Source organism: Jatropha curcas, unplaced genomic scaffold (assembly GCF_041381405.1).
Source record: "Jatropha curcas cultivar XTBG-Jc1 unplaced genomic scaffold, XTBG_Jcur_1.0 HiC_scaffold_713_pilon, whole genome shotgun sequence".
NCBI lineage: Eukaryota > Viridiplantae > Streptophyta > Magnoliopsida > Malpighiales > Euphorbiaceae > Jatropha > Jatropha curcas.
Window position 1 is genome coordinate 1 of NW_028322531.1, and position 14,001 is coordinate 14,001.

At 32.1% G+C, this 14,001-nt stretch overlaps 1 protein-coding gene and 1 long non-coding RNA gene across 2 annotated transcripts; both read left to right on the forward strand.

Moving 5' to 3' along the window:
• Window positions 1–6,563: 6,563 nt before the first annotated feature.
• Window positions 6,564–9,196, forward strand: LOC149491730 (uncharacterized). Its single transcript, XM_089717076.1, has 6 exons — window positions 6,564–6,721; window positions 6,834–6,963; window positions 7,650–7,819; window positions 7,920–8,202; window positions 8,297–8,448; window positions 8,788–9,196. The coding sequence occupies exons 1-6, from the start codon at window positions 6,607–6,609 to the stop codon at window positions 8,943–8,945; spliced, it is 1,008 nt and encodes a 335-aa protein (XP_089573202.1). The 5' UTR covers window positions 6,564–6,606; the 3' UTR covers window positions 8,946–9,196.
• A 919-nt stretch (window positions 9,197–10,115) lies between these two features.
• Window positions 10,116–12,318, forward strand: LOC149491731 (uncharacterized). The gene is made up of 4 exons (XR_016319299.1): window positions 10,116–10,447; window positions 11,090–11,187; window positions 11,290–11,323; window positions 12,003–12,318. It is a non-coding gene; the product is annotated as an uncharacterized LOC149491731 (long non-coding RNA).
• Window positions 12,319–14,001: the final 1,683 nt, after the last annotated feature.

Below are 14,001 nucleotides of genomic sequence, written 5' to 3' on the forward strand. Positions count from 1 at the left end.
GGAAATAGATCAACACCTAGATCTAACCTTTATCCCACTAGATTTTCCAAAGGTTCTAGTTAACCTCAACCCCTTTCTGATTTTACAGAGATCAGAAACTCAAATCAAGACATTAGAATCTCACACAAGGAGAAGGTCGCTTGATAACCTATAACACCATAGCTTTTCACCTAAGCTATTACACAAGAGTTTTTCAAATAAAGAGCCTGTCTACAACAGATTACAAAATCTATATAGACAGAGAGAGATGCAAATATAAGCACAGGAAGAACAGAAAACGAATTTAGAAAACAAATTTAAAGATCAGAACTGTTCTTCAGAAAATGTTGTTAATAAATTTTCTTTTCTCTTAAAAATTGTTCTTGAAGCAAAGAGACGAAAAGAAATAGGGGGATTGAAGAGAGAGCTTTGAGAGATTTAAGCTTTAAACAATGGACTCATACTCTTTTGCAAAACCCATTCTTTTTAAGAGAGGAAATGGTTTTTATATGAAAAGATGATATTCTCTTTTGAAGTTAACTTTGAGATTTTTTGCTTTAATGAGCAATAAAGTTTCTGATGTTTTTAAACTAATGAGGCAATGCATGGGTTGCAATTAAAAGGGCTGTTAGACCACATTTAATATTTACACATGCAAGGTTTGGAGATGAAAGGTTCAGTTTAGAAAACAGTGTAACATTTATATCAGAAAACAGCCAGCTGTATTAGAAACAGACAGCTGTATTAAATCAGAAACTGCTTTTTAGATCAGAAAATGCTTTTTTGCAGAATTTCATTTAATAACTACCAAGAATTTACTCCAAAGATATTTTAGATGGAAAAACGTGAAGAGTAAAGATTTTGGCTATATCCTCTTAATAAATTTATTCAAAAACATTTCAAAACAATTTTGAGAGAGATAAAATAGATTTGTGCTTATAATATCTTTTACTCTCTATCCTATAATAATTCCTAAGACTTATTATAATACTAACCAATAGAAAATATCTTCATTAATCTTCATGGTCTTCAAATAAAAATCTTGAGATGTAGGAACTTCATTTCTTCAATAATTTTCAACAATAATTTCTGCATAAAATAATATTAGCACATACAAGAATATTAAATTTATTTGTTTTGTATAATCATCAAAATCTCAAGATAAAATTGACCTTGAGCCAACAATCTCCCCCTTTTTGATGATGACAAAACCAAGATTTCTAATTGTACTTGGTGCTTTGTAATATTGTTATGAAAACCTAAATAATTGTCAACTAGGTCAGTATGAGTTCAAATCGACTGTGGATGTACCAATGACTTGAGGACGATTTCTTAAGATCTGGATTCGCGGACTGACAATTGGGCCTGACTGGCGTTTTAATGCATCTACTATTACTGGATTTCGTGCTGATCGTACTATAGATGATGCGGAGGATGATCGAGATGAGAGCCTTAATTAGTAGCCATCATAATAAACTATTATTATCTCTATTTAAAAATTTAAAACATATAACTAAATGTGGAAAGACTTTTTTTTCCTTCCTTTATCTTTCTAATTTTAATACAGTATCGAGCATGTTTGCTGAATTAATTTACGAGATATTATAAATATATTGCAAGTGTATTATGGTATATGGTGTTGAATTGGAATTGTTAATAATTACGGGTTTTTGATGCTATATTAAAACATGTTAATTATGCAAATTTAGGCAAAACTTTTTAAATTTTTTATGAAATTAGCAACAAATAGCGTTAAATTAGGGACAAAATAAATTACTTTATTAAAATATATATTAAATTTAACGACACAATAACGACAATTTACCAATAAAACAATGACAAAATAGCATCAAAATTAAGAACAAAATCCTAATTGAAAGAAGATGTCTTCCGTGTCTCATATTGTACAATGACTTTCCTATATATAGTCATACAGCTCAATACCCTAACTATATACAATTAGGAAACTAATCTATATAAATCATATCAAACTAATTATACCAACAGAATATTACATATTCTACTACACCCCCGCAGTCTTAGGGTTAGAAGGACGAACACTAAGACTGGCTCTGAAATCTTCGAAGAGAACTTTAGGCAAACTTTTGGTGAAGATATCAACAATTTGAAACCCGGAGGGGAGATGACTTACACGGATTTCGCCCTTCTGAACCTTTTCGCGAACAAAATGTATGTCCAATTCTATATGTTTAGTTCTTTGATGTTGTATCGGATTGGCTGATAAGTAAACCGCACTTATATTGTCACAATGAACTAAAGTAGCCTTCGGAATGGGACAATGAAGCTCTAACAACAAATTTCTAACCAACAGGACTCGGATACAGCATTTGCAACACCCCTGTATTCAGCCTCCGCACTAGATTTGGAAATAGTAGGTTGGCGCTTGGAAGACCAAGATACAAGATTATTGCCAAGAAACAAACAGTAGCCCGATGTTGAACGGCGGGTATCCGGACAGCTGCCCCAATCAGCATCAGTATAGGCTAGAAGAGTGTTTATAGTAGATTTTTGCAAATGTAAACCATAGTCTAGCGGACCTTTGATGTATCGCAATATCCGTTTCAAGGAATTCATGTGGCTTTCAGTTGGAGAATGCATAAAGAGACAAACTTGCTAGACCGCATACGAAATGTCTGGCCGCGTGAAAGTCAAATACTGAAGAGCTCCAGCTAGTTGGCGGTACTGCTTAGAATCAGAACAAGGTATACCCGTTGTGGAGCTCAATTTTCCTTTGGTATCAACAGGTGTAAAACTGGACTTGCAATTGGTCATCCCTGCTCTTTCTAAGATATCTTCGGCATACCTCTTTTGAGAAAGAAAAATAGCATTTTAGAATGAGTAACAGCATCCCCCCAGGAAATAATGTAAGCAACCCAAATCCTTCATTGCAAATTCTTGTGCCAATAGATTTATTATTTTCTTTCGAAAAGCTATAGAGGAAGCAGTGAGTATGATGTCATCCACATAAAGTAACAAATAGGCAATGTCAGCATTATGGCAATAGACAAATAAAGAAGTATCACCTCGGCTTTGTTTAAAACCAAGAGTGGTGACATATTCTGTAAACCGTTGATTCCAAGCTCGGGGGGCTTGCTTAAGGCCATAGAGAGATTTCTGTAATAAGCAAACATGATCAGGGTGACTTGAATCTCTAAATCCCTGCGGTTGATGCATATATACGGTTTCAGTGAGGTTGCCATGAAGGAATGCATTCTTGACATCTAGTTGATGTATTTGCCATGAATTAGCGAATGCAAGATTAAGCACAGTTCTGATAGTAGCAGGTTTCACCACAGGACTGAATGTATCAGCACAATCGATTCCTTCACGCTGAGAACGATCATCACCTATAAGACAAGCCTTATACCTTTCAAATGAACCATCAGAATTTAGTTTATGCCGAAAAATCCACATAGATCGAATAACATTGACTTTAGGAGGACGAGGTACTAAAACCCACGTCTTATTCTTAAGGAGAGCCTTATATTCCTCAATCATGGGATTTTTCCAATTCAAATCATGAAAAGCTTGTGTTGGATTTTTAGGAATGGGAGACAGAAGCAACTTGTCAACATGATATGAGTGTTGATATTTAGTATTGGGTTTGACAATTCCATGTTGACTCCTAGTTACCATTCGGTTTGGAGGTGGAATAGGTGAAGGAGGTGAGTGAGAAGACTGTGACTCGACAATGGAGGAAGTAGAACCGGCTGGATTACTTTGAGAGTAAATACGATGGATTTCTATTGGTGTTAAGGTGTCATCGAGAAAATCATAGGAGGTAGAACATGGGAGACAGACAGTAGAGAATGGAAACTGTTGTTCATCAAATTTAACATGGCGACTAAGAATGATTTTTCCAGAAGACATATCAAAACACTTGAAGCCCCTGTGACAAGAGGAATTTCCCAGGAATACACAAGGTAAGGATCTATTTGCTAATTTATGAATAACAGATGCAGGACACAGCGGAAACAAAGACACCCAAAAACCTTAATGTTTGTATACGAAGGAATTTTGTGATACAAAACTTGAGTTGGTGACTGAAATCCTAATATTTTGGTGGGTAAAATATTATGGATATATGTAGCATGGTGAAGAGCATGATGCCAATACTGATGTGGTATGGAGGAATGGGCTAGAAAAGTGCGAATAGCATTATTAAGTGTTCAGATTTTTCTCTCAGCTTTACCATTTTGGAAAGAAGTATAGGGACAAGAAAAACGAAATGTTATCCCATGCTGAATACAAAATTGATGCAACAATTGGTTATCATATTCCTTGCCATTATCACATTGCAATTGTTTAATTGAGGTTTGAAATTGTGTGGTAACAAAAGCATGAAACTGAATAAATTTCCCAGTAACCTCAGACTTGCGTGAGAGGGGAAAAACCAAAGGAAATTCGAAAAATCATCCAGAAATAACAAATAATATTGGTGCCCTGAAGAACTAAGAACTGGTGAACACCACAAATCACTATGAATTATTTCAAAAGTTTATGAGTAACATTAAATGAATCCTGAAAAGGCAACCGAACAAATTTACCAAGAGGGCAAGAATGACAAATTCTAACTTGTCCTTGTTACAATCAATCAATTTATTTTGTCTAAGAGATTGAAGAATGACTTTGCTAGGGTGACCCAAACGAGCATGCCAAAGATTTGGCGAAACAGCAGAGAAAGCAGACTCATGACCAACGCTAGGAAGATTGAAAGGATATAAATCGCCAGAACTCTCACACCGCAGAATTTTATTCCCCGTCGAAAAAAACCTTCACAGAAAACCCAAACGGATCAAACTCAATAGACACCTAATTATCAGTTGTAAATTTACGAACAGAAATAAGGTTTTTAATCATGTTTGGAGCATGCAAAACATTACGAAGGTGTAAAGTGGGATTAGAAGGAGACAGCTGAACATTACAATGACCTTTGAATTGGAATAATATGCCCATTACCAACAACAATACCATCTTTGCGGCTCAATTTAGAATAATAGGTGAGCGTACCTGGATTTGCAGTCATGTGAGAAGTGGCAGCTGAATCCATATACCATTGTCCTTCCGGCGACTTTAAAGACATGTTGTACAAGGCCTGTTCGATATCAGTCGGAGCATATTCAGTAGACTGAGATGGGGCAGCAGCAGTGTAAAAGATTGCTGTGAAGGATGAGACCCTAAAAGTCCTTACTGCGGTGCTCGCGGTGGATGTTGAGGCTAAGGATTTGTTGGATAGGGACATGGTGGCGCCATCCACGGCTGTGATGGGTACCAGCCATTCCACGAAGGGAAATTCCAACTAGACGGCGACATGTAAGAAGGAGGCTGCGGATAAAAAATTATTGTGAGTTCCGAAAATTGCCTCGACCCCCACCAGAATTCAAATGATTCTGATTAGTCTGATACCCACGCTGATTATTACCACGTTGTTTCCCTTGCCGCCGTTTGCCTTTGAAAGTGGCTGGCACTGGAGCCGGATCCTTGTAAGAATCAGATGGAGGATTAGTAGCAGCAGTCCGCATAAGCAACGCAGTATTATTCGTTGCCTCTGATTTAGCACGTTCGGCTTTCGTAGTCTCATCCAAAAGAAGCATAGAATAAGCTTGTGCAAAGGTAGGCATAGGTACTTTGTTCTGAACAACAGTAACAAAACCATCATACGCATCGGTAAGGCCGGTGAGGAGTCGAAGAAACCATCCTCTGATCACTAACCTTTGATCAACATTGGCTAGTTGATCAGCCAAAACTTCAAGACGACGAGTGTAAGCCTTTGCGTCCGGAAAATCTCTCAGATGAGTATTGGCGAACTCAGTTTCGAGATGAACTGCACGAGCAGTTTTATTATCCTGGAATAAGTTGGCAAGATGATTCCAGGCATCAAGTGCAGTATCCTCTGGATTTATAAATGACTTATTATGCTCTTAAACTTGCAAATTTTGATAATACTATATACTCTTTCATACTAATAGCAATAGATTTTATTATTTTTATGTTTATAAGCAAAATATTGATTTAGTATGTAGATAGCATAACTCCTGAAATATTAATTTTCACATTTTCAACTATTTAATAGATGTTTAATAAATCTAATTTTGCAAATTGAAGTGTTCAATCAAATAATTCTGCAAGTTATGATAAGTCAAAGTAAAAGTTGGATGTGCCACGACATCAAAGTAACAAAGTTAAGGGATGAATTTATGTATTTCGACTTGTTTTTTTTTTTTTTTTTTTTTTGAACAAAGGCTAATTTGATCCCTGAACTTATTTAGCAAGGCCAAAAGATTTATATAATGATTTTAATAAATATTTATATAATGATTCATATTTTAAGTACAATGAATAATTAAAGGTAAATTGACTCAAAATATCAAATATTATTTTTTAATCATTTTAAATAAGTTCAGGGGTAAAATAATTAGACTAAAAAGTGAAATTAAATCTTTTTAATTATTTTAAGGATTAAATAAATAAGTTCAGGAACGAACTAACATTTATTGTTTTATTATTATTATTATTCACACGCCCTTTACTTCTTCCCTACTTTTCATATTTTTTTTTTTATTCCTATATAAGAAAAAGAAAACGTGAAAATAGAGTAAAGTAATAATGGGAGTACGAGAAGTCATGGAAGAAGTGATTGCTGAACTCAGTGCCAAAGAAGAAGTAAAAACTGTTATGGAAGAAGCAATCAGTAAACTCACTATCAAAGAAGAACAAACAGGTGAGGAATTTCTCTGTCTTTACCTCTCGTTCTCTCAAAATTGCGCACATATTTAAAAACAATCAGAGATTGATGCTAAATGTTGCTTATGATTTTGATGTTTAATCAACAGAAATAATAAGGGAACTAAGGGATCGTCCACCAGCTCACTATCTGTTTAAGATCGAAAACTTCTCTAAACTTTCTGACGCAAAGGTCGAGAATTTTCAATCAAGTGATTTTGAAGTTGGCGGATACAAATGGTGGGTTTTAATTTTAATTCCACTTTTTTTTTTTGGCTAATAGGAGCTAATAGGGTTTAACATGTACTCTGCTAGTGGATTACTAGCCAAACAGCTTAGGCTACGTTTGGTTAGCCATAATTTAACTTAATGTAATGTAATCAAAGGGATTCTAGAATCTAGAAATGCCTTTGCTTACATTATTTATTTTATTGCTCTTGTTTCACCAATATGCTGAGTTGCTATATATCACTCTACTAGAGTAGGTTAATATTTTTTTTTTCTTTAAGATATTGCTCAGTTGCTGCTGATGTATTGTATAATGTAAAGAAATTACTGTATTATATTTTTCTTTCTGATTATCTAATTTATGCAATGCAGTTACATTTCTTTTTCAAAAATTTCTATAATTAGACTTTCAAAATACGATTTACATATTGTGTGGATCAAATCAATGACGACTTCCAAATGAATTTCGATTGACACCAAACATGAAACATATGCATTTACAAATAAATATTTTAAAAGTTTATGAAATTCATTTATGTCATAAAATATGTTTATATTATAATTATAAATACTGTTAACTTTTTGTATTTGTTTGTTTAATGTTTGTATTTGAACATTCATTTCTGGCATTTGATTGCCATAATTTTTGTTAGGCCAATGAGCACTGCCTAACATTTTTCACTATTTTTTTGGTGCAGGAGGCTGTCTCTTTACCCTGAGGGAAATAAGAAAAAAAATGGAGATAAACACCTATCTCTATATTTAGCACTATCCAATTCAAATGGATTACCCTTACATAGTGAGGTTAATGCTTTCTTCAAGTTGTTTGTTTATAATCAAATTGAAGATAAGTATTTGGCTGTTCAAGGTACTATATAGTTGACTTATACATACTCTGCCATAATTCAACTGTTATCTATTTTCATCAATTTACTGAACTATCTATATGCTTTGATCTTTTGGGTTAGATGGTAAGGAAACAGAAAGGCGTTTTCGTGGAATGAAAACAGAATGGGGTTTTGACCAATTTATTTCACGTGATGCTTTTAATGATGCTTCAAATGGATACCTTATTGATGATTGTTGTGTATTTGGAGCTGAGGTTTACATAATGGAAAAATGTACTGGTAAGGGTGAGTGCATGTCTATTGTGAAGGAGCTTTCTAACAACACCTTCACTTGGAAGGTTCAAAGTTGGCAAAGCAAAGAAAATCATAAGTCCCAGGTGTTTGACATTGGTGGGCATAAATGGTAAGTAAAGAAGTGTTTTTCAGCTTCAAAATTGATATCAAATAACTTCATTATTGCAATGAGCCATAATTTATGTCTTTTCAATTTCAATTAGGAGTTTATCCCTTTATCCCAATGGGAGTGGAACAGAGAAAGGCAAGAGCTTGTCCATGTTTTTATACTTACAAGATTCAGTAACAAAGATTAATGCTGAATACATTCTGCGTGTAAGGGATCAACTTTCTGGAAAACATCAAGAAAAGAAAGGTGAGAGCCGTGGGCCCAAGAATAATTTATATTTCTCATATATTCCAGCTTATAGTAAATTCTATAAGATTTTATAAGAGGTTAATAAGAAAGGTGGGTAGAATTTGGAGTCTATTGGGTCGAAGATGCTTTGATACAATATAAACTATAAAGAAACCATTAACCTAAAAGCTTGAACTTATAGGCAAGGATTCAATAATAGTTTAATTGCTAAATATTCCTCTTCTTGAGCAACGTAACCAATGTGATATATAATGAACAGAAAGCCTGTTTCTATTTCAAAAACATTGTTTACTTCAGTTTTTGCTGGTTAACTTCATTGTTTCTGATGTTCTGTAGCTACAAATCAATTCGGTGCTGAATCCAACAATTGGGGTTACCTTGATCTACTTCCACTTAGAGATCTCAATGATACATCAAAGGGATTCATAGTCGGTAATGCCATGATTGTTGAAATCCAAATGCTTTTCATGACATTGGTCAAGGAGTTCTCTTGAAGCTATTGTTGTACTAGACTTTTACCAGTTCTCTTGAAGATATTGTGGTACTAGACGTTTGCCTTTTGACCTACGAAAAAAAAAAAAAAAAAACAAATGCAATTAGCTAAATTAGAAGATATAAATGTTAGCTAAACTTGAATGTTTTTGAATTGAACATGTTGTCTTCAGGTTGGATGTTCCTATTTACTGCTTCGTAATATGTTACAGACAATACTCCTTTTCTTGCAGTGGCGGAGGTTTTAAACTTAGTCAACATTGCATTTTTGTTTTTTTGTTATATATATATATCGCAATTTCTTGTTCAAGCATATGCTGCATTAATAGTAATTTATTAAAATTAAATGTTGTTTTATAAATTAGAGATTGATGACAATTCAAAGTTGCATATTTTTGACTTTGATAATGAAATATATATAATGTTAAATCAAATTTTTATTTAAACAATCATTGATATTTTCTTTTAAAAGTAACTTATGTCCTCATATGATCTGTTTCTATCTTTAGAATGCTGACATATGCATTACAGAGTTATTTTTGGTATGATTATTCATTGAATCTGAATAATATTACAACTTGTTAGTTTCTTCTGGTATGCTGACATGCATTAGAGAATTATTTTTGGTATGCTGACATGTGGGTTAATTTTATTGTTTCTTCTGGTGTTCTGTAGTTACTCATCAATTCTGTACTAAATCCAATCACTGCAAGAAAATAGAGATTTAGCGACAAAAAATACCGACAAAAAATTTTGTAGGTATTTAGTGATAAAATACTGACTAATACCGGCAAAATGTAAATTATTAAAATACCGACTAATACCGGAAAAATGTAAATTATTGAAAATTAGTATTATTTGAGAAATATTACGACACAATTTTTAGGTATTTCGTCGCTAATTAGCGACAAAAAAGTGATTCTCCCTAATATATTGATACTAAATGCGCCAAATAACAGCGCCTTGATTTACCGTCAAAATTCGAACAACAATAGCCATAAACTTTAATTCATTAATCACCAACAAAATATTTTGACGATTTTTGTTTTTTACCGACAAAATAGCTATAAATTTTTTTTTATCGGTAAACTGTTTTAAAATATTTCAAAAATAACAATAATATTAGGGTTAATGTAATTATGTGGCGCCCAATTCTCAATTTCCCTCCTTTCCTCTCTTTTCTCTGGTTCCCGTTTTCCCTAATCCGAAACCTAGCTACAGCCACGATTATTGTGTCCTTGAGGTTCTGTTTAGATGCAGCCAAGCAAATGCAATACAAAGGGTACAGTTTGCACGTGGACAAACACATTTTGCACCAAAACTAGAGTTGGTATCCAAAACCTGTTATTTCATTGAGAAATTTTATCCAAAACCTGTCAATGGCTGCACAGGTTTATTGCAAGGTCCAAAGATACTCGACATTTCTTTTCTTAAAATTTTGCAGATTCATGACATGAACTGAAGACTCAAGCAATCATAATTGCTGCACCATTTGCATAATCAGGTATGTATCTATTTATACAAACTTCATTTTAATATATCACATGTAGTTTAATATATATGCATGTATTGTTCAATTTTGGCAATAGTCACTACGTTTCTGCGAGAGGATTAGCTCTCTTTTGTAAAAAAATGACAAAATTTGTACTATTTAGTTTCTTCTGTCATCCACAGTCTAAGGATACTGATCAGAGATAGATGTATAACAGAACTCATGCCAACTTGTGTGTTTTGAACTCATCATCCCATGCATCACCAAAATGCAAGTTGGAAAGTTCTTCCAAAGGTTTCATAATCTCTTCTGAAAAGTTATACTTTACTCATCTAAATTAAGATTTAATTTATTAATTAAAATGCTGCAAGAGACAAACTGATAAAGCATTTAAAGCAATTGTTGCACTTATAAAACCTGACCCATCAAGGCTCTTTATGTCATCATGCAAAAACCAATCAACTGCAAACTAGCAGCAGTGAATGCTGAGTTAAAATAAAATAATTTGAGAATGATGTTTGTTTGATGGGTTAATGTTATTTCACTTTTAGACAAAAAAAAATAAACAAGCAGGGCATTATATGGTTGCTTATATATTTAGATTCTTTGATTTCGAAAAATTTAAATGATCAAAGATTTTAATACTGCTTGTAGAAGTTACCAAGACTTAATCAAAACTCAAGGCTCTTGTGATTTTGCTGGCACTGCTACCAGTTCTGCATCTGATCCTAGTAAGCCATTGCTGAAACAAGGCATGTTTTAGCATTCCTCTCATCCTTGTAAGCCATGTTTAAGTGGAGAGACAAGGCACCGATTCTTTTTTCTTACCCTTTTATTTTCTGTGATTCTTGCAGGTGTTAGTGGCTGTTCTTACCCAGCTACTGTCAGGTATGCTGAGCCTTTTAACATTGTCTTTGAGATATTTGCTACTACTCTACTATTTTAATTTGTCTGGTTTGGTTGATGTGTTTTTGGTTTCTCTTTCCCTTTTTATTTAAGCATAAAATTTATTGATTAAAAAAAAATGCATGCTGTCAAAATAAGACAGCCTTTGGTTAGTTGGCCTTACTGAATCCAAATAGTTTAAAATTGGAAGAATATACCATTAATTTGTGGGAAATTGAATTTCTTGGCGATAACCCCTTTATTTAAATATAAACTTATTTTATATTAATTAATTAAAAACAATAAAATAGCACGAGTATACTAGACAGAACATTAGCTTATTTTATAAATGTGTGACATGTATCTAAACTTTGATTTATTATATTATTTATATATCTTGGAAGCATAAGAATATTTTATTTATTTTTAATTCTTTTGCTTTTCTAATACTTTATTTGTAACACCCACCGGCTAATCCCAGAAAACCAGACGACGGATGCCACATTATTGCTTTTCTTCTTATTATTATTATTAAGCATAAATAGTTTCCTTTGTAATATAGTTTGATTGTTTTAGAAGACTTGATTAGATATTAATATATTAGCTATTAAGGAGACTTGATTTCTAATTGTACTTGGCGCTTTGTAGTATTGTTATGAAAACCTAAATAATTGTCAACCAGGTCAGTATGAGTTCAAATCGACTATGGATGTACCAACGACTTGAGGACGATTTTTTAAGACCTGGATTCGCAGACTGACAATTGGGTCTGACTGGCGTTTTAATGCATCTACTATTACTGGATTTCGTGCTGATCGTACTATAAATGATGCGGAGGATGATCGAGATGAGAGCCTTAATTAGTAGCCATCATAATAAACTAGTATTATCTCTATTTAAACATTTAAAACATATAACTAAATGTGGAAAGACTTTTTTTTTCCTTCCTTTATCTTTCTAATTTTAATACAGTATCGAACATGTTTGCTGAATTAATTTACGAGATATTATAAATATATTGCAAGTGTATTATGGTATATGGTGTTGAATTGGAATTGTTAATAATTAAGGGTTTTTGATGCTATATTAAAACATGTTAATTATGCAAATTTAGGCAAAATTTTTTAATTTTTTTTATGAAATTAGCGACAAAATAGCGTTAAATTAGCGACAAAATAAATTATTTTATTGAAATATATATTAAATTTAACGACAATTTACAGATAAAACAATGACAAAATAGCATCAAAATTAAGAACAAAATCCATATAAAATAGCTATAAAATTTGTCTACTTTCTAAATATAATTACCGACGGAAAATAATTAATTTAGCGACAAAATTTTTATCGACAAAATATATTTTTGTAGCTAAAAAATAGGGATGAATTTATGTATTTCGACTTGTTTTTTTTTTTTTTTTTTTTGGAATAAAGGCTAATTTGATCCCTGAACTTATTTAGCAAGGCCAAAAGAGCTTTTGGGCCAATTTAGCTCTTGAACTTGTATAAAATGATTAAAAAGATCCGAATTCACTTTTTCGGCCAATTTAACCCTTGAACTTGTATTGATTTTTATAAATTAGTAATTGATTTAATTTAACATGATTGATTTTTTATTTCTTTTTGTCATACACTAAGAACGCGCATATCAAAATTTTCCAACACTTATGAATATAAATTTAAAATCCACAAAAATATCATTTCTTGTTATATAATAAATTTATAAACATGTATTATAACTTTAATTTATTCAACATAAAAAATGCATAGATTTCATAATTTTTGATCAACCAGTAATAGAGGTTAATTTTAAAATGTTAAAAATAATCAAAACCATCAATCAAGTTAAAAGGAGATACAATATATTTATTCAATATGAAAAATGCATAGATTTCATAATTTTTGATCAACTAGTAATAGAGGTTAATTTTAAAATGTTAAAAATAATCAAAACCATCAATCAAGTTAAAAAAAGATACAATATATTTCATATATTATTTTTCTATATTTTATAATTAATTAATTTTTAAATAAATTAAATCAGCTCAATCCTAACTACAATTTTAATAACTATTTATATAATGACTCATATTGTAAGTATAATGAATAAGTAGAGGTAAATTGGCTCAAAATATCAAATATTATTTTTTAATAATTTTAAACAATTTTAAAAATTTAATAGTTATTTAATAGGTAAATAAGTTCAGAGGTAAAAGAATTGGACTAAAAAGTAAGATAGAATCTTTTTAATTATTTTATATAATTTCAAGAACTAAATTGGATCAAATCTGAACTTTATATAATTATTTTATATAATGAATAAGGCAAATGACCTTTATTGTTTTATTATTATTATTATTCGCACGCCCTTTACTTCTTCCCTACTTTTCCTTTTTTTTTTATTCCTATATAAGGAAAAGAAAACGCGAAAACAGAGTAAAGTAATAATGGGAGTACGAGAAGTCATGGAAGAAGTGATTGCTGAACTCAGTGCCAAAGAAGAAGTAAAAACTGTTATGGAAGAAGCAATCACTAAACTCACTATCAAAGAAGAACAAAGAGGTCAGGAATTTCTCTGTCTTTATCTCTCGTTCTCTCAAAATTGCGCTCATATTTAAAAATAATCAGAGATTGATGCTAATTGTTGCTTTTGATTTTGATGTTTAATCAACAGAAATAAT

Excerpts from the sequence above, each read along its gene's own strand:
- LOC149491730 (XM_089717076.1), top strand. The coding sequence starts at position 6,607 with ATGGGAGTACGAGAAGTCATGGAAGAAGTGATTGCTGAACTCAGTGCC. Across the intron at positions 6,964-7,649 it reads GAAGTTGGCGGATACAAATG|GAGGCTGTCTCTTTACCCTG; the intron begins GTGGGTTTTAAT and ends TTTTTGGTGCAG. Across the intron at positions 8,449-8,787 it reads AAAACATCAAGAAAAGAAAG|CTACAAATCAATTCGGTGCT; the intron begins GTGAGAGCCGTG and ends GATGTTCTGTAG.